This window comes from Lissotriton helveticus, chromosome 12 (assembly GCF_964261635.1).
Source record: "Lissotriton helveticus chromosome 12, aLisHel1.1, whole genome shotgun sequence".
NCBI lineage: Eukaryota > Metazoa > Chordata > Amphibia > Caudata > Salamandridae > Lissotriton > Lissotriton helveticus.
The window spans coordinates 149,935,362-149,955,178 of NC_136073.1; the positions used below are offsets into that span (position 1 = coordinate 149,935,362).

Below are 19,817 nucleotides of genomic sequence, written 5' to 3' on the forward strand. Positions count from 1 at the left end.
ATGGGAATTTTTGTTACTGGTGTGAAATTGTTGGGATCAGAGGGGTTCTCTGTTGGTTTTTTAAAAAGTGGAGTAACTTGCCCAGTTTTTAGGCAGTCCGGTATTTGGCCTTGTCTGATGAATTCCAATGCTGGAAAAAGGTTTAGGAGAAACTGAGTGTTGAAAGTGCTCCAGTTAGGAGTAGTTTGTAGGATTAACCCACCTGCTGCTGCTAGAGAGTGACTTGTTCATTTTGCTCGTTTAGAACACATGGTTTGACTTCTACAAAGTACAAACTGAAGTTGCATCATTGGTAGCCATCTTTTAACAGTGTTATTTATTTGTTGATTGCTTTTGTAGTACTCTACAGTCTGTGTATAGGACTTTTGTGTTGAGGAAATTTATGTTGTGTCCAGTCAATTTTTTAGCTTCTCCATGGGAAAAGTACAAAAATGGTTTCATGGGGTGTAGGAAATCAGTTGCCTACTTCCTAATGCAGTAAAGATTTCCTAATTACTATAATTCAAAATTGATTCTCCACAGATTTACAAGATCCGCTGGTGCCAAACCATTTTGAGATTTTATAAAGTGTTTTTTTTTTAGGAATGGCAGCAAAAGTGTATTATGTCAGACAACCGTGTTCTGTTCATTTCCAGTGTTTGTAGTACTATAACCAAGGAGTGATGGACATAAAAAATGTGAAAGTCTCTCTAAGCAGTTCCCCCGTTGAATGTAAATAAGTAAACATTTTATTGTTTTTGATTATTTAACAATGATTACAAAAATACACATTGTTAAAAAGATCTTGTATATTAAAAAAGTATAAATACATTTCTAAAAGCTGAGGAATCTCCCGCATAAGAGTGGCATTTTTATTTATGTTATGCTTTGAACAGTCTAGGGTCTATACACAGCTTAAAGTTCTAAAGGCAAGGCCTTGTATAATTTCTGTGCATTCTCAGGGTACCGCTGGTCCTTGCTTTGTTGCTGCTAATGACAGGAATTTCACTAACTTCCCATTTAGTTGCGGGTCCTTAAGATCAAAGCAAGCAAGTACCGCCTATCTCCAGGTTCGTATCCCTCGTTCATTGAAGTTGGGTTTTAATAGACCTACCCATTAATCTTTTAACTTAGTACAAGAGCATATGAGATGTTCTATGTCCACAGTTCCGACCCCACATAGCCTGCATGAGTTCCCATAATTCTCTCTCAGCCAGGGTGGAAGATGAGGAATGGCTGGGAGGATACCTAACGTATATTTAAAAAAAGTTTCTTTGGTTTTCCTTGTATACCCTAGTATAAAATATGCCTGCGGCCCAAGGGATTTGTAACTACTCAGTGTCATCCATGTGTGGCTCCTACGTACAAAGGCGGCTTTGTCTTCTATGAAAGATAGCTTCTTGATGACCTTATTTACTACGTGCTTAAAGTGCAAATGGGTGGTTGGAGATTCCCACAGGTCAGCTAATCTAGTAATAGCCAAGGATTCCTCCAAGTATTTCTTGGCCAGCGAGGTGGGTGTGCTGCACAATTCTTGCCAGAGCTGGTGGTTCAGTGTGTTCCTGGGGCAGTTCTTAGTTTTGTGTCAGCACTTGATGTAAGATCCTCGCCTTGCGAAGAGTTGTTTGGCTAGCCCAGAATCGAGTCGAATCTGTGCAGGCTAAGTATGAGATGGGAGGTTTAGCATGACTCTATATGCTATTGCCAGGGTAGTGTCCAGCTGCATTGCGTCCCTACCCCTCAGGACTTCGCTGCTATAAGTGATTGAGGAAGGAATGTTTCCCTGCGCTAGCTGAAGCAAGGGCGAAAAAATTGGACCTGTCAGTCTTGTTTTGAGTTGGCTTAGTGTTGACTCTATCGCCATCTCTTTCTTCTTGATAGCCTTGAGTTGTTTGACGATATGGCCACCCTTGTCAATTATTACCCCAAGACATTTATACTTGGAGGAGTTCATAATACAAGTTTTTCCCAAAAACTAGGATGAGACCGTTGTTTCTCATTAATTGTCAGGGTTTTAGTTTTATTAACATTAACTTCTAGATGGCTTTTGGCTGCGTATTCGTGCAACGTATTGAGTGGCCTTTGTAGGCCGACTTGAGTATGGCTTGCTCAAATAACGTCATCCATGTATGACATACTGGAAATGGCTTTGCCACCCAATCGAGGAACATGCGCGTTGCAGGCACTGAGGGCCGGTGCCATGTCTGTGGTATAAAGGTTAAAAAGAATGGGTGCAAGCACACAGCCCTCTTTGAGGCCTTTAGTTCTTGGTATGCGCCTCAAGAGATGGTAGACATTGCCAAGCTTGACCTGTATCCAAGTATTTGAGTATAGTTGTATCAGGAGGGTCAGTAGAGGTGGGGGATCCCCCAAATTGCCAATTTCCTCCACAATATTGCTCGGTCAACGTTATCGAACACCGCCTTGAAATCCACAAAGCAAAAATGAAGAGTTTGTTTTGATAGTTTTGCCTTGTCAATGAGTAATGACATTGCTAATAGGTTAGGAGTTCAAATGCAAATTAACCTCCAGGAACTTCAAGAATGGAAAAGGTAACTTTCTAAAAGTTATTTTTCCATAATATGTATTACAAACCCGATTTCATAATTGATTTTGGATTTTTAATACCTGTGTAAAATAGTGGCTTATTTATTTTTCCAGCTGGCCCCTTTCCGGAAATAGCAATATTAGTGTTTTAAACTGCAGTCTGGTTTTCAACATGAGACAGCCTCCAGTCTCCAGTGAAAATAGATTTTTTGAGTCTTGTCATTGTAGGACTAATAGTAATATTAACCTTCTACATGTCCCGCTTTTTAATACTATGCACCATTCCTTGTGGGCTACAATACTATAGAGTTGACTTACTTATATTTAAAAAGGAGGTTTTATATTTTTGAAAGGGTTATTTTAACAGGATGCTCTCCAGGTTTTACACTGCAGCCGTGAGGCTACACATGTTAGGCCTGCAGCTATGTTTGCACAGCCACTGTAGCAGATAGCACAATAGTTGCTTAAGTCCACAAGTGTCATTTAACTAACCTGGCCCTTGGTGCACATCTCACACCTGTATACTAGGGGCTACAAGCATGATAAATATGCCAATCAGCAGTATGCTAATTTAACCATGTTTAAAGGAAGAGTACAGGCATTTTACTCTTTGATAGCAGGGCTAAAGGGCACATAGTTCTAAAGTCATCAACAATAGGGTCTCAAAAAATCAAACATTCCAGAGTGATCACCATAAAAGGCTACTACATAACATACCACAGCACACATCCACAATCAAACACCTTAATATACTTCATCACATTGCACTAGATCATGCTATATTACAATAGATCACACCTTGTAACACACACCATACCACACTACCTCACATATTAAATGCCACATCATACTATGCTATATCATGCTATGTGATATTTTATCATATGGTCTCACAACATCCAATACAACTCATGATAGCGCAAACCACATCTCTACAACAATCCCATTCATCACTGCATTACATCAACCACCACAGCACAAACCATGTCAAACAGCACCTTAACATACTACATCTATAATGGCAGTCATGCTATGTCACCTCACCTCACTACAAGAGAAGTTAGATGTTATTTGAATGTTTGCGGCAGTTATTTTATAACCTGATATCTAACTAATCAGCCTTTAATTAGAGACTATGCTAAGATGGTTTGTGGTAGTTATTAATGTTATCAAACACATGTTAATCAACATGATATGTGACTTGGCTAGGCTTTCATGCCATAGTACATTTATTGGTGACTGCCAAATACATATGCTAGAATGTAATACATATTTGGCTACTTCGGAGCCTAGTGGCTTCGAAGGTATAAATGTTGGGGTACGAGCAAGGGTGTAAAGGTATAAATGTTGGGGTACGAGCATCTTCTTGACAGTCCCTGAACCTTGTGCCAGCTTTAAAGGGGCTAAACGTATTGCTTCATATATTCACTAATTGAAAATGGCTCGATCACCCTTGCCAAAACATAAGCATCACTGCAGGGCAATAGACCTAGAGTGTATGTTTGGGGAATATCCATCACACTTTGCCTCCTTTCTGGAGAAAACAAGAAAAACAAAACCAGACCCACAGCAATCTGCTCTGCATCACATTACACCATGTTCAGTACCTCTTGAACCAAAATGAAGGCACACAATATCGATCTGTAACACATCCAACCACAGCGCAACACTCCATCATATGTTACCAAATGTTGCATCACACCAATTGCTACCAAGTGTACCACATCTTACCACACCACAAAACACTATACCACACTATGTACTACAACATCAAATGCATAATTAATCTTACCACACAACAAATCACATCATTTATGACTACTCATTACCAAACTGCACCTCATCATCATATCACACTAGACAATACCATTTGACATTCAACAATAGTGTGGCACGTGACATGACAGTCCATGATACACATCACATTTTGCACTACTGTCTCTCATTACTCTAGAGCACACCTCATCACACTAAGCCACACCACACATTTTGCATTGAACCATTCACTGCCACAACATAAATCACACAAGCTGAACACTTACAAAAATCGGACCACTTCTGAACATGAGCTGCATTGCATGTACTACAAAAACCTAAATATTGTATCAAACAAGCACAATTGGAAGTGCTTCCGATGAACTTTAGCAGGAAAGGGAATGGTTCTACTTTCTAGACACTATGGTGGCTACTAAAGTCTAATTCACTAGGCCCTTGCCAAGGAGAGTCTTGACGGGACAAGATCCAGGAGGAACCCCCTATAGATCTTGTATTGACACCTTACTCCTTCGATATACCCACCAAGTTAACTCAACTCAATGATGTGATAGATCTGCAACAGAAGCAGGATCAGTGCTGATCACCCTCTAGGGTGCCTACCAAAGCACAATCAAAAACCAAGGGGAAATTTTTCATAAGCAAAGTCTTTAAGGTTCTAATTCATGAAGAGAGACTTAAAGGCTAGCAATTAATAAAGAAAGAAGCTTGCCTATGTATAGTTATGACAGCAGAGTTCCTGTGGAGTGGCCAGCACATACCCCATTAACATGCACACATGTTTTCTTTTGTAATGTCTTGGTTGCCTTTGATCATTCAGTGAATAACAAAATCTGACATGAGTGGCAGTTGTTTTGTTAGGCCTACAGAGATGCAGACTTCTAAAACTCTTTTAAGACTGTGACATTTTCATTGGATCTTTCTCCTTTCTCTTTTCTCTCCTATGACCTATCCTAGGTGGAAAGTGTACCACAAAGGCTTCCCCAGATGCATTGATGCGGATGATGTCAGGGAACTAGACTCAAATGTACAATACTCAATCAGCAAATTCTTAACCTTTGCCATGAACAAGGGTACTTCGTAAGTATTGGGAGTTATTGTAATTCGATAAATAAATGCAGGTGTTTGAAAGGAATAACTGGACAGTAAGAGTGACCTCTTCCAATTGAGCTAATGTTTTAAAATGAACCATGCCATTTATTCACTCTATATGGAAATAAGAGTGAGGGAAAGAACATTTGGTCTTATTTTGAATCCTGTGTTATCATTATAACTCCAAGAAGGCCTTCATTGTCTCCAATCTATGCTTTAATATTTATGACATGTTAATGTTGTGAGCAAACTGTATGTTTTCACCTCATCCGCATACTTCTCCTTCAAGTTGCAGAACTACCCAAAAGGCCAGTTATCAAGTAGGCACTTTTATTGGCTCTATGCACTCCAGTTTGGTCTTTAATAGTTCTCCTATTATGCTTAAAATCAGACCTTACTGTCCTTCACCAGACTCGGGGGGGGGGGGAGGTGCACGGCTTTGCTCACAGACAAAAAACTATGGTACGCCCAGCAGATGCCAAGCACCCTTTATGAAGAATGATCAACTTCAGGCAATAGAACGGCAGAAATATTACAAATTGGCCCAGTTTGCTTGGCAGTAGCTAGGTATAAAAACTGACATGGAAACCCTACTAGGGACATCTCCTACGCCCAGATCAATTTTGACTATAAATAACATATGCCTTACTTACTTGTGCTGCTTATCTGCATACTTTGCCCTTTTTTTATAAGTACTAACACATTTGTTTATGGATCATAATTTCATGTAACTGAATTTATTTTATGTCCACTGGTTCAGTCTAGTTACTAATTCTTTCAATGAAAAATGTTTTTTTCATATGTCATTTCTGCGGCTTTTCCCAACTCACTCTCCAAAATTATATTTTTTCATGACTCCTTTTCCTAGAAACATTGCTAAACTGAAAGATATTCCATAAGTCTTTATTCCTCCTCTACGCCAACATAGTTACCTTTCAAAGATTCTCTTCAGTATTTTATTGATTTGTCACAATCCACAAATTCACAAAATAGCATGGGCACTTGAATTGGGAAAAACCATTTGTTGAAAAACCACTGAGCAAAAGAATCAAATGCCCTTTCTATTGTGCACTGTATTTGTTATAAGATGATGAATATCATTAATTCCATCCTTCTCTCATGCACCTAGAGTACTGGAAATTAAATTGCAAGGCTTTTCTGGATGTAAGGAATCATGGGAATCATTTGAGGACATCAAAAGGATTTTTTTGACCTATAAATCTACTATGTCAGGTAGGACTTTTCCATTTAATAAATATAGCGGCTGGAGCAGGGTGTGCATGTGTCCGTCCACTTCTCTTTAAGCAATGCATGATTAATGTTAATGTTATTCAGACTTATAAAGCGCACTATCACCCCAAGGGTATCCTGGCACTGATATACACTAGCGAAACTATACACATCGGTTGCAGTGAGGATAGCACTCGCTGAGAATGATGATGATCTAGGGTACACTTTTGGGATAGTGCTAGGGCTTTAATTTCTTTCTAAACTGCAGGAAGTCTTCTATCTGTCTAAGACTGGTCGGGAGTTCATTCCAGAGCTGAGTGGCTGCAGAGCTAAAGGCTCTTCCTCCCATTTTTGTTCTTTTAAACCTAGGCACTTTTACCAACTAAGCTGAGGATGATCGAATGCTTCTTGTAGGAACATACTGTTCGAATTCGCTCTGCAGTGGTTTGGGCCCAATACCATGCAGAGCTTTAAATACAATGAAGCGTGATTTGAATTGTATCATCAGTGACACTGGGAGCAAGTGAAACTCATCGAGAGCCAAAGAGGCTGATGATCGACGTGATCTCATTAGAGCCAGCTTGGTAGCTATTGTCTGAATTCTCTGAAATCTCCTGATCAGATAGTTTGGGGCCTCCAGCAACAAGGCGTTACAATAATCCAGCCGGCTCAAAATGACACTTCTCACTATCTGTGCTCTAGTTGGAATTGGAAGCATCGGAAAAATCTTCCGTAGCACTCTGATAAGGAAGAATCTAGTCCGACCGTTTTATTCACTGGAGTTTCTAAACTCAACTTGTCATCAAATACTACCCCTAGATTGCACACTGCATCAGAGGGCATCAATGGGCTGTCCGTGGGGATATGCCAGAAATTAGTCGGGAGCAGAAATTTCTTAGCCGCACATCATAAGTTCTCTGTTTTCTCACCGTTAAATTGCAGAAAATTATTCCTAAGCCATCATGCAGCATCCTGCATACATGAATGGAAGTCTTCTGTGGTCAAGATTGTCTCCCCTTCAATGACTGGACGAGTTGATCATCTGCATAGTTCACCAGGTTGACATGGTGGGCCTTAATGATAGAAATCAGAGGGTTCATGTAGATGTTAAACAATATCAAACTAATTGCCAATCCCTGAGGGATGCCATGCTGAATATTGGTAAATTTCGATTGATAGAGGGATAAGGCTAGTTAGTACCTGTTGTCTGTCCGACAGGTATGATCGAAACCGTTTCAGAGCCAAACCCTCTACCCCAACTTCTATGAGCCTTGTCAAGAGGATTTTATGGTTTACCGTACAGAATGCAGCAGCCAGGTCTAACAAAACGAAAATAACTGGTTGTCCCATGTCTGCTGGCATTCAAAGTTCATCCAGTACTGTCATCAGGGCAGTCTCTGTTCCATGTCCTGGACGGAAACCAAATTGCACATCTTTAAGCTTATTGTTAGTTTCCAAGAACTGTGAGAGTGTTTTGCTGACCAGACGCTCCATGATCTTCACATGATAGGGTAGAAGAGAGATGGGCGTCTAATTTTCTGGGCACACAGGATTGAGAGTGGCTTTCTTCAGGAGTGGCGTTACTTTTGCTTGTTTTCAGTAAGCCGTCACCACCCCACTACTTAGGGATTGGCCACAGATCTGTCAGATCAGCAAGAAGAGTTCTGCACCTAATTCTTTCCATATCCTGTGTGGTAAGGGATCCATTGGGGAGCCAGAGGAGACAATTAAAGCTTGTCTATTAAAGTCCTCCTCTGAGGGAATTTCAAAATGATCTAAAATGTCCAATTTATCCTTACCTACCCATCCCTCCTTATGAGTCAGCGGTGGCCTCCTAATCATACTACTATGATTCTCTACCTTATCTACTTCGGCAATTTTCAGGCCAAATAATTTTACCGATCTTATCCTCAAAGAAGACCGCTAGGCTGTCACAAAGGTCCTGTGTGGCATTAATCTTATTTTTTGTGCAGTCAGGATTGGAGAGGTAATTCACTATTTTAAAGATATTCCTAGTGCTATTTGACGCTCTCAGGATGTTGTCTGCATAGTACTCTGCTTTTACTATGGAGGTTTCTTTTTTGTAGTTACCTATTGCCGCTTTCAAGGCAGTTTTATCCTAATCTGCATATGCTTTTCACCACCTTCGTTCTGCCTGTCTGCAGCCCTTTTTAAATTTTTTTAACTTATCATTATACCAAGGAGCTGACAGTCTCCATGTTTTTTTTCTTTTTTTATAGGAGCGATCTGATTGAGCATATGGCCTATCTGTTCACAGAATGTCACATAATTGTTGTCCACCTGATAATTTACCTCCAGCATGCTTTTAACAGAAAACCCAGGTGATTGTTTTGCTTTTTTCAAAGTCAGTTTGAGTCCCTGCCTCGAGGATTATTTTTCATAGAGGTAATTGGGGTATTCATTCTGGGGTTAAATTCCAAGAACCTAATAAGGTAGTGGTCATACCACCCCAAGGGTAGGATGCCTATAGAGTTTTTTGCAGCAAAAATCAGATCTAATGCATGTCATCCCTTGTGTGTTGGTTCTGGTAAAAAAATTCAGGTTTTCACAAGATTGGAGAAGATTTTAAAAGATGAGTCTAAATTCCCATTAGACCATATATTAAAATCCCCTAGAATAAGCATTCTAGTATGAATAAGCGCCATGTTACTAATAATGTCGATTAGTGCCGGTAGTTGGGGGCTAGCTGAAGCAGGGGGCCTGTAGCCTACTATGCCCATCAGTAGATGCCCTTATGAACTTTTAGCGAGAATGCCAAGAGTTCAAAGCCTTCTGCATCATCAATGTTCGATTTGTGTTGTATTCTTATTTTAAAACTTTGCACCTTACCCAGAGCTTTTCTCTGTCTTTTACCGCCAAGCAGGCACCCCACAAACAGCGGATCTAGCACTGCTCTGTGGGAAAGATCACACGGCCGCCATCGCTGCGGAAACGCGAGGCCACGCCCACCCGTCAGGCCACGCCCACCCTCGAACCTATAAAAAGCGATGACTGCTAGCGCGTCCATTAGAAACTCTAGACCTCTGAGGCGGAAGCCGGAGGTGTTCTAACTCGCATTTTTTAAAACTGTTTGATTTGTGTTGTATTCTTATTTTAAAACTTTGCACCTTACCCAGAGCTTTTCTCTGTCTTTTACCGCCAAGCAGGCACCCCACAAACAGCGGATCTAGCACTGCTCTGTGGGAAAGATCACACGGCCGCCATCGCTGCGGAAATGCGAGGCCACGCCCACCCGTCAGGCCACACCCACCCCCTCTCTCCCTAAATGTGCCTCCCACGCAAGCGCAGCGGGAGCGCCGTTTGCGCGCCAAAGGCGCGCCTAAGGCAAGCCCGTCTGCACCCGTCCGTGCCTGGCCCGTGCCTAGGGCCAGCCCCCCTGCCTGTCCGGCTGTCTCTAGCCACACGTGCTGGACCAGATCCCAGCTTTTCCTCCTAAAACCCACTACTTGCCCTTCCACTACACGATGTAGTCCCGATTACTTGGAGGATGCCTCTTTCCACTGCCTTCAATGTAATTTTACGCTCCCGCCTGGGAGCCTTCGCCCCTCTCCCTGCCTTAGCCTGCCGAAACGTCTGTCCCTCCCCCTGACGCTGAAAGCAGGTCTGATTAACTGCCGTTCTTTGCCCCGCCATGCCAACGAGATATGGACGTCAATAATCTCTGACGCCTGGGATATCCTGTTCCTTACCGAGTCTTGGCTCACAGATACCGCCACTCCCGATATCCATCTTGCTACCCCGCCGGGCTATATCTTAAAGGGCATCAATCGTGCAGGGGGCAAATCAGGAGGTGGTCTTGCCATCATTCTAAAATCCCACCTCAATCTGTCCATCACCAAATTGACGAACATCGGGATGATTGAAGCTATGTACTTCACTATCTCGGATACCGCAGCAGTAATATTGGCGGGTACATTAGTTTACAACCCTCCTACTGCCTCTACTCTCTCTCTAACGGCACTTACCCACCTGTTGGCAGATCTCTCCCTCAAACACCAACATTTTCTGGCGCTAGGAGACTTCAACCTCCACGTGGATAATTCTCTCTGCTCGAAAGCTAACAACATGCTAGAAACAATGCAGAGTCTGAACTTACTTCAGTTAGTCAAAGGCCCTACACACACAGCTGGGCACACCCTTGATCTAATCTTTGCTAACTTTTCAAACATCACAGTCTTTCCTTCCCTCCCTCTTACCTGGTCTGACCATCATCTTGTCCCTTTTAATCTTGAGTTAAGTTTGAAACCCGCCCCTACTGTCCTCAGGAAAGAGCTGGGGAGAAAGTGGCATAAAGTCACCTGTGCCTCCTTAGACCCCTTATTCTACTTTCAATCGGACCCTCTTTCCAGTGACATTGATGGAAATGTTTCCAGACTCAATTCTGCATTGCTCCGTGCCATCGACTCCATCGCCCCCCTCAAATCCATCTCCTCCGCTAGAACCCGCCCCTCTGCCCCTTGGTTCTCTTCTACCCTCCGCGAGGAAAAAAGCAGATGCAAACTACTTGAACGCAAGTGGCGGCAGAACTACGACCCTGAAGCCAAAGCTATCTACAAAACCGCTCTGAAAAAATTTCTTAAACAAAAAAAGCCACCATGAGAGATTACTTCTCATTACAAATTTCCAACGCTAAAAACTCCTCAAAAATCCTCTTTAATATTGTCAAAGAATTTCTTAATCCCCCCGCTAGGGCCATGCAGACCCCCTCCAGCCAGGCACTATGCGATGGACTCTCGGACTATTTCCTTGAAAAAATTAACAAAATATGTACCTCATTCCCCACTGAGGTATCCCCCCTGATTCCCCATGTAAGGGCCCCGGAATCCGCCTCCCTGCAGTCCTATAACGAGCTGACCGCATTCAGGCTATTCACTCAATGCAGATCTGGTTCCCCTTCCGACCCAATCCCTGCCAAGATCATGGGTGACCTAGCCCCCTCACTGGCCAACTCCTTTCTCTCCATCTGGAATGCCTCCCTCCATCATGGCATCTTCCCAACTACGTGGAAGGAAGCACTGCTGGTCCCCATTCTGAAAAAGCCTGATGCCGATCCTACTAAATTCTCCAATTACCGCCCCATCTCCCTCCTCCCCAAACCCGCAAACATCTTGGAAAAGGCCGTGCAGCTGCAACTAACAGAGTATCTGGAAGACAACTCCCTGCTACACGACTCCCAATCCGGATTTAGAGCAGGTTTCAGCACTGAGACTGCTCTTCTGGAAGTGGCTGAGACCATTCGTGAGTGTGTGGATAGGGGCGAGGAGGCCATGCTGGTCCTCCTCGACCTATCCGCCGCTTTTGATACGGTCTCCCACAAAATCCTACTAAACCGTCTCAAGCAGGTCGGAATCGGTGGCTTCGCTCTTGCCTGGATTGAATCCTTTCTTGTTGGCAGAACTCAGAAGGTGATGCTTAGGCCGTTTAAATCAGAGGGTAAACCCCTGCTGTGTGGTGTTCCGCAGGGCTCTGCCCTGAGCCCTCTGTTTTTTAACGTTTATCTCGCACCCTTGGCCGCAGTGGTGGAGTCTTGTGGAGTCAGAGTGGTCTCTTACGCTGATGATACTCAGCTGATATTCTCCTTTAGAGACCACTCGGACTCCACCTTTGCCAACTTCCGCCAATGTCTGGACAACATCTGTGACTGGATGACCAACAATCACCTAAGACTGAATGCTGACAAGACAGAAGTCCTGTTTTTTAACCAGAAAAACCCCATTTCCCCCACCCTGTGGTGGCCCACAATAATTCCAAAAGGGGGTGGTGATGGACAGAGTATCTGAGTTAATCAGAACACTCCTACCCAGTCAACAGATCAGGGCTTGATCCATCACCGTTTTTTAGCTCACTGCACCATCCCAGTTCAGAACCTGGCTATATGCAAATTAGTCTGTCCCTGGCCCAGTGCATCATGGGAACAGGGCAGACCAAACTACCATGCCAATTCTTCACTGGAAAGGAAACAAGCTTCCGGGGACCGGTTTCTGGCATTACAGCCGTCTTCGGCCCGGCTTGCTTGAATCCTGATGGTGCAGTGAGCAAGGGACTCACGTCTGAGCATACCCTTCCACACTCATGGTGGCCAAAATAATTCCAAAAGGGGGTGGTGATGGACAGAGTATCTGAGTTAATCAGAACACTCCTACCCAGTCAACAGATCAGGGCTTGATCCATCACCGTTTTTTAGCTCACTGCACCATCCCAGTTCAGAACCTGGCTATATGCAAATTAGTCTGTCCCTGGCCCAGTGCATCATGGGAACAGGGCAGACCAAACTACCATGCCAATTCTTCACTGGAAAGGAAACAAGCTTCCGGGGACCGGTTTCTGGCATTGCAGCCGTCTTCGGCCCGGCTTGCTTGAATCCTGATGGTGCAGTGAGCAAGGGACTCACGTCTGAGCATACCCTTCCACACTCATGGTGGCCAAAATAATTCCAAAAGGGGGTGGTGATGGACAGAGTATCTGAGTTAATCAGAACACTCCTACCCAGTCAACAGATCAGGGCTTGATCCATCACTGTTTTTTAGCTCACTGCACCATCCCAGTTCAGAACCTGGCTATATGCAAATTAGTCTGTCCCTGGCCCAGTGCATCATGGGAACAGGGCAGACCAAACTACCATGCCAATTCTTCACTGGAAAGGAAACAAGCTTCCGGGGACCGGTTTCTGGCATTACAGCCGTCTTCGGCCCGGCTTGCTTGAATCCTGATGGTGCAGTGAGCAAGGGACTCACGTCTGAGCATACCCTTCCACACTCATGGTGGCCAAAATAATTCCAAAAGGGGGTGGTGATGGACAGAGTATCTGAGTTAATCAGAACACTCCTACCCAGTCAACAGATCAGGGCTTGATCCATCACCGTTTTTTAGCTCACTGCACCATCCCAGTTCAGAACCTGGCTATATGCAAAATAGTCTGTCCCTGGCCCAGTGCATCATGGGAACAGGGCAGACCAAACTACCATGCCAATTCTTCACTGGAAAGGAAACAAGCTACTCGGATGCTTGTTTCCGTTCTGGGAAGGACATGGCTTTTGTAGTTCGGACTGGACTGTTCCCATGGGGCACAGGGTCAGCGCTGATTTGCATATCGCCATTGTCTAACCCAGGGTGGTGTGGAGTGGAAAAACGATGGATTTGGGCCCAGATCTTTGGACTGGGGTGAATGTGTGACATTGATCCACATTCTGTCCATCATTGTTGTGTTTGCAATTACCGCTCTGTGGTGGCCCACAGCAGTTGATCCTTCGCCTACCCCTGTCCAATCAGCACGTAACCTGGGCTATCAGTTCGATGACTCACTCTCTTGCAAAGCACAAGTCAACAAGGTCACCTCTGCCTGCTTCGCGAAGCTACGCATGATCAAGAAGATCTTTCCCTACCTCCCCTTGGACGCCCGCCGAACAATCACTCAGGCCCTCATTACTTCTCACCTAAATTACGCCAACAGCTTATACGCCAGCGCACCTCAATATCTGATCAATCGGCTTCAGATCGTGCAGAATGCGGCGGCCAGGCTGATCGGAAATATCCCCTACCGTCAGTCGGTTGCCGCCTATCGCAAAGAGCTCCACTGGCTTCCCATTGCAAGCCGCATTCAATTTAAGATCCTTACCCTCGCCTTCCGAGCTATCAACGGCCTTGGACCTAGTTACCTAAAAAAGCGAGTGTCAATATCTCAATCTGTCAGATCACTTAGATCTAACAATTTACGCCTTTTGATTGCACCTCGCTTTCGACGTTCCAGAATGGGCGGCAGAGGGTTCAGCGTAATCACTGCTAAACTATGGAACTGCCTCCCTATCGACCTCAGGTTCTGCCCGTCTGAATCCATCTTCCGTGCTAAATTAAAAACCTGGCTGTTCTCCAGATTATGATTTCTGTCTGGTAACAAGCTTATTTCCACCACTCCTCCCTTGAGGTTCTGTTTCTAGCGCCGGGACACCCCTCCGGGGGTAGCTGCGCGCTGTATAAACTACTTAAATAAATAAATAAATAAATGTCCATTAAGGTGAAATTCCATTCCTCCTTAAAAGTAACCCCTATCTCCCCCTCCTCTGCTGCTTTGCCATTAATTATGGAAGGCCTTGTATCCTGGTGGGAATGCCAACCCAAGTTCAAAATCAGAACCCGGATCTGTCCATGTTTCTGTGATAAACTTTGCATCCAGGTCATTTGTTTCCAGCAGTAGCTGGCTCTCCAAGTGATGTTTTACCAGGGATCTAACATTAATTAAACCACATTTAAGGCTGTCCCTTCCTGCAACTTCCAAGGCCGTCCTTGCAATCCCTTTGGGCTTGTACTCGCTATCAATATCCCCCTCTCACCTATTGCCTGGAATTGCTTTCCCGTGTAGCGGTGGTACGCGCTCCCTGCTGAGTTCTTCCCCAAACCGGCAGCATGGCTGATGCTGTGGGTGGCCGGTGCACGGATGGGCGCAGATGGGCTTGCCTTTGGCATGCCTCTGGCACACCGTCTGCGCATCCGCTGCACGTGTCCACTGTGCGGTCACGTTTGCATCGGCTTGAATAGGAAGAGTAGCCTCCTCCTTCAAGCAGCAAAAGAAACTAGACCGCTAACCAGGTGGCAATGAAATGGTGACCCGCTCTTACTTGCGGCATATACCGGCACACCCTGATATAGCGGTACAACAAATTGCAACCAACAATTCATATATCACATCAGTCGTATTTAAAATGTTTAAAACCAAACAGTGCTATATTTAAAATTTTGCAGTTCGAACTGTGCAAAAATCTGCTATTTCACTCAACAAGTGTAGCGGGCTGAGCGTAGAGTCTGCGCACTCGCGTTTGCATCGGCTTTAATAGAGAGAGTGGCCTCCTCCTTCCAGTAGCTAAAGAAACTAGACCGCTAACCAGGTGGAAATGAAATGGTGACCCGCTCTTACTTGCGGCGTACACTGGCTGACCCTGATATAGCGGTACAACAAATTACAACCAACAATTCATATATCAAATCAGCAGTATTTAAAATGTTTAAAACCAAACTGTGCAATAGTTCAAATTTAGCATTGGAACTGTGCAAAAATGTGCTATTTCACTCAACAAGTGTAGCGGGCCGAATGTAGTGTCTGCGCGCTCGCGTCAGCTTAAATAGGGAGAGTGGCTCCTTCCATCAAGCAGCTATAGAAACTTGACCGCTAACCAGGTGGCAATGAAATGCTGCACCCACTCTTACTTGCGGCGTACACAGGCTCACCCTGATATAGTGGTACAACAAATTGCAACCAACAATTCTGAATACTGAGGGTTGGCTGGTATTCCTCCCCTAGTTACTGTGTGGTGATAGTGTAACCATCCATTTGTGTTTTTTCATTAGAAACAAAATGATTTTATAAATATTTGTTTAGCTGGCAGGCTGGTCTCCATTCATAAGCGCCCTTGGCTGTTTACTCATTTATTTCCCATAGTATAGTTGAATGTTTATTCATTATTATACATTAGCACTCGAAACCATAAAGCAGGTCACTGCTTAATCGGATTAAGCACTGTGATTTATACACCTGATTAACCGATTGCAAATTAAGAATTTAACACAGCGACTAACTAGTGACCGGGTAGACTTGAAAACATATATGGCGTATTATTGGGATAATTTGTTCAGGCTAAACAGAAAGTCTACAATATCACCTGGCCTTAAGAACACTCACTGCTGCACCCTGTCTACGTACATGGCAGCATTCTTTATGTGTGCCTGTGCAAAGTACATGTTAGAGACCCGTTTTGTGGTGGCTTCTCCTCAAAGTAATGACAGGAAACATATGATGTGTTCGATATGGGAGCTTGTGTTGCGACCGGTTTATGGCTGCAGCACAAGCTCTCATAGAGAAATGGGAGTATGCGACCACACCATGTGCATTCGCATTGTAATAGCGGTGTCGGGACTGCCGACCGGAGGTTGGTCGGTCCCGAGACCACAACGGTGTTGGGCGGTAGTGAGTCCCTTAGTGTTACGTTTTCAGGAGGAAAAATACATCTTTTTGAAAACTGAAGTGAAAAATCACTCAAAGTATTCTCTTCATCTTAATTTTGATGGCAGGTTTTGTAGAAGCATTTCTCTGGGTAGAGAGAAGCAGAACCAAGTAGAAGAGAGGATATTTACACTTCTTTTGGTATGGCACTTCGTTCAAGGAATGCAGACAACAAAACATGAATTATGTGGCTTCTCTTCAAGTGTTTGTATCTCAGTGGAATAATGTCACATTTCTGTGTGGTTGCTTTTCAAACTGCAGCTACATCATGCATGTTTAGCTACAGGAATAGAGGAAACAGTCAGCTACTAAGATTGCATAATCATTTCTAAATGATACTACACATTCCTCTCAGATGTTGGGAGTTGTGTACTCCGCGGAACATGGTACTAGAGAAGGAAGTTGCATTTTACCTAAATATGGTTTTATTTACAGATATTCAGCTATCATTGTTTACAAAATACAATGATGTCCACTATATTTGTAGTTCTAGGTGAAAACATCTTTAGAACTCTTTCAATAGAAAAGAAAACATACAAATAATACAGAAATTTAGTAAATGGGTTTTGTGTCAGTCCCTTTCATGTACTGCTACCTTTATGTCCACACACTTGGCCAAGCCACACAACATATGTACAACAAAAGTCATACCCCTTCAGCCAAAAGGAGGAGTAGTTGGCCCCCAAGGACATCCTTGATGGCCAACTACCCCTCCTGTTACATCCAGTAAGTCCCACACAGCAGGATTCCTGAGAAGTTGACAGAGGCATGCCCCCTTTCTCCACCACTCTGCAAACGTGCCTCCTGGTGCACTATTGGTTAGGGAATGCGGTCTCCTTTGCTCTAGAGGGGATTGCGGGGACCTTGGGGGCCAAGAATCCCTCCTGGTACCTCCTGCAAGTTCTAGACAGAGGAATTCCTAGGAACTGGTTGGAGGCCCGACCCTTTCTTCACTACTCTGCAACCGGGACTACTACTTAAAAAACCATAGAAATTCACTGAAAACAACAAAGGTTACAGTGATGTCATAGTTAGGCTGACATTTCACTCGTACAAAACAGGAGCAGTTAGCTAACTATGACTCGTGCTCCTGCAATGCACTGCTATTGACCTCAGACATTGCCTCACTCATGACATCTTCAGTGACATCACAAATGACAGCTCAAATGACACCACTGATGGCATCATCCACAGAATATCTGACATACCCATTCACACCCCAATATAACCTTACATACACCCACACCAACTTCTCAACTAGGATTATTAAAACAATTGACACACCCATACCAGTACCTACACACCCACTCAATGATTCATAGGTCTACACAAACATCCACTCAGTTACCCATACAGCCACTCATACACCAACTCACTCCCTAATACAACCACTGATATATCCACTCATACACCCATACAGCCACTCACACACAATCAGTCACTCATAGAGCTACTCACACACCTACTCAATCACCTATAAATTAAATCACACAGCGGTTAACTCACCTATGCAGTTATACACACACCCGTTCATATATTCATACAGATACTAACACATACTCACTCACCTATACAGTCACTGAGACAAGTATGCACCCACCCATATGGCCACTTTTGCAATCACTCAGTCACACATTCCATCACTCATATACTCCTGCAATCACCTATACTGCCTTTCACATATGCAGTAACGCATCCATATACCACTGACACATCGATTCACCCACCAACACAGCCATACACACTCTCACTCACCCATGCAGCCCCTTACACACACACTCACTAATCTATTAAGCCACTGACTCACCCACGCACTCATCCATACAGGCACTTCCACACCCCCTCACCCACTCACACAAACAGTGATGTCATGAGTGATGTCACTGACCATGTCATGAGTGATGTAATATGTGACGTCATCAGCAGTGCATTGCACGCGCAAGTTATAGTGAGTCCAACTAACTATAACGTGGGAATTTCAATGGTTTTATGCTAGTAAAATTTCCAGCTAACTATAACTGGTGTGAAACCTATGGTTTTTTCAGTGAATTTAATAGGTTTTTTAATGGTAATTCCTAACTATAACTTTTGTGAAACCTATGGTTTTTTCAGTGAATTTCATAGGTTTTTTAAATGCTAATTTCTAACTATAACTGGTGTGAAACATATGGTTTTTTCAGTGAATTTCATAGGTTTTGTAAATGCTATTTCCTAACTATATATAGGGCCTCAAACCTATGTTTTTTCAGTGAATTTCAAAGGTTTTTTAATAGCAAATCTCTATAGGTATGAAATATAATATTTTTTATAATGAATTTTATATTGTATATTTATGTAATACTATTTTGTATATGTATATTTTTCCCTTTTTTTTTTTTGCTTTGGGGCGCTCCCGGTGCGCGTACCGGTGAGCGCACGGGTAAGCGCAGTGTTACGGCGCGCCCCGGTGCGCCCCGGTGCGCGTACCGATGAACGTCCCGTTAGCGCTATTGCCGCAAACGAAAACATCATCGTGACGTATCGCGTAGCCGCGTGATGCGTCTTATGACGCACGGCGTAAGCGCACCCGGAAGCGCCCGAGCGCATACGATCGCGCAACGTAAGCGCCCCCGGGCGTGCCCCGGGGCGCGTAGCGTAAGCGCGTCGGGTCATGTGACCTGAAAATAACACTTTTCATTGGTTCAGAACACTTTTGGTTTCCAAATGATGAAAGCCCGGGTCATGTGACCTGAAAATAACACTTTTCATTGGTTCAGAACAGTTTTGTTTTCCAAATGATGAAAGCCCCCACCTTTTTTCCTCATTCTCACTTTGTTCTTTGAGTGAGGAAGACCTGTTTCCATTCATTGAGAAATGGCTACAGTAGCAGCAGCAGCAGGAGCATCTGCACCGCCACCACCACCACCACCACCACCACCACAACACCACATTGGTGGTGAAGAAGAAGAGGAGGAGTAGGAGGAGCAGGAGGAGAGAGTGTTCCTGCCTGAAGACAATCCCCCTTATAAACAGAGAGAGCACATTGTGTGGGAGTTTTTTAAATTCCCAAGAGGCCAAAAGAAAGTCAGTGTGGCAAAAGTGACTTGTTTGATCTGTGGCTCTGAACTTTCCAGGGGGAACCCTACAAAAAAGTATTCTTTTGGTAATTATACCATGATTCGCCACATGCAACGCAGGCATCCCA

General features: G+C 43.9%; 1 protein-coding gene across 1 annotated transcript in view; it reads left to right on the forward strand.

The window, feature by feature from the left end:
- Positions 1-19,817, forward strand: part of LOC144798259 (hydroperoxide isomerase ALOXE3-like) — a 272,626-nt gene that overhangs the window by 131,363 nt on the left and 121,446 nt on the right. Inside the window, exons 4-5 of the mRNA XM_078669021.1 lie at positions 5,257-5,379; positions 6,521-6,624. Of these exons, the coding sequence (XP_078525147.1) occupies positions 5,257-5,379; positions 6,521-6,624 (227 nt within the window). The remainder of the gene's footprint in view (positions 1-5,256; positions 5,380-6,520; positions 6,625-19,817) is intronic.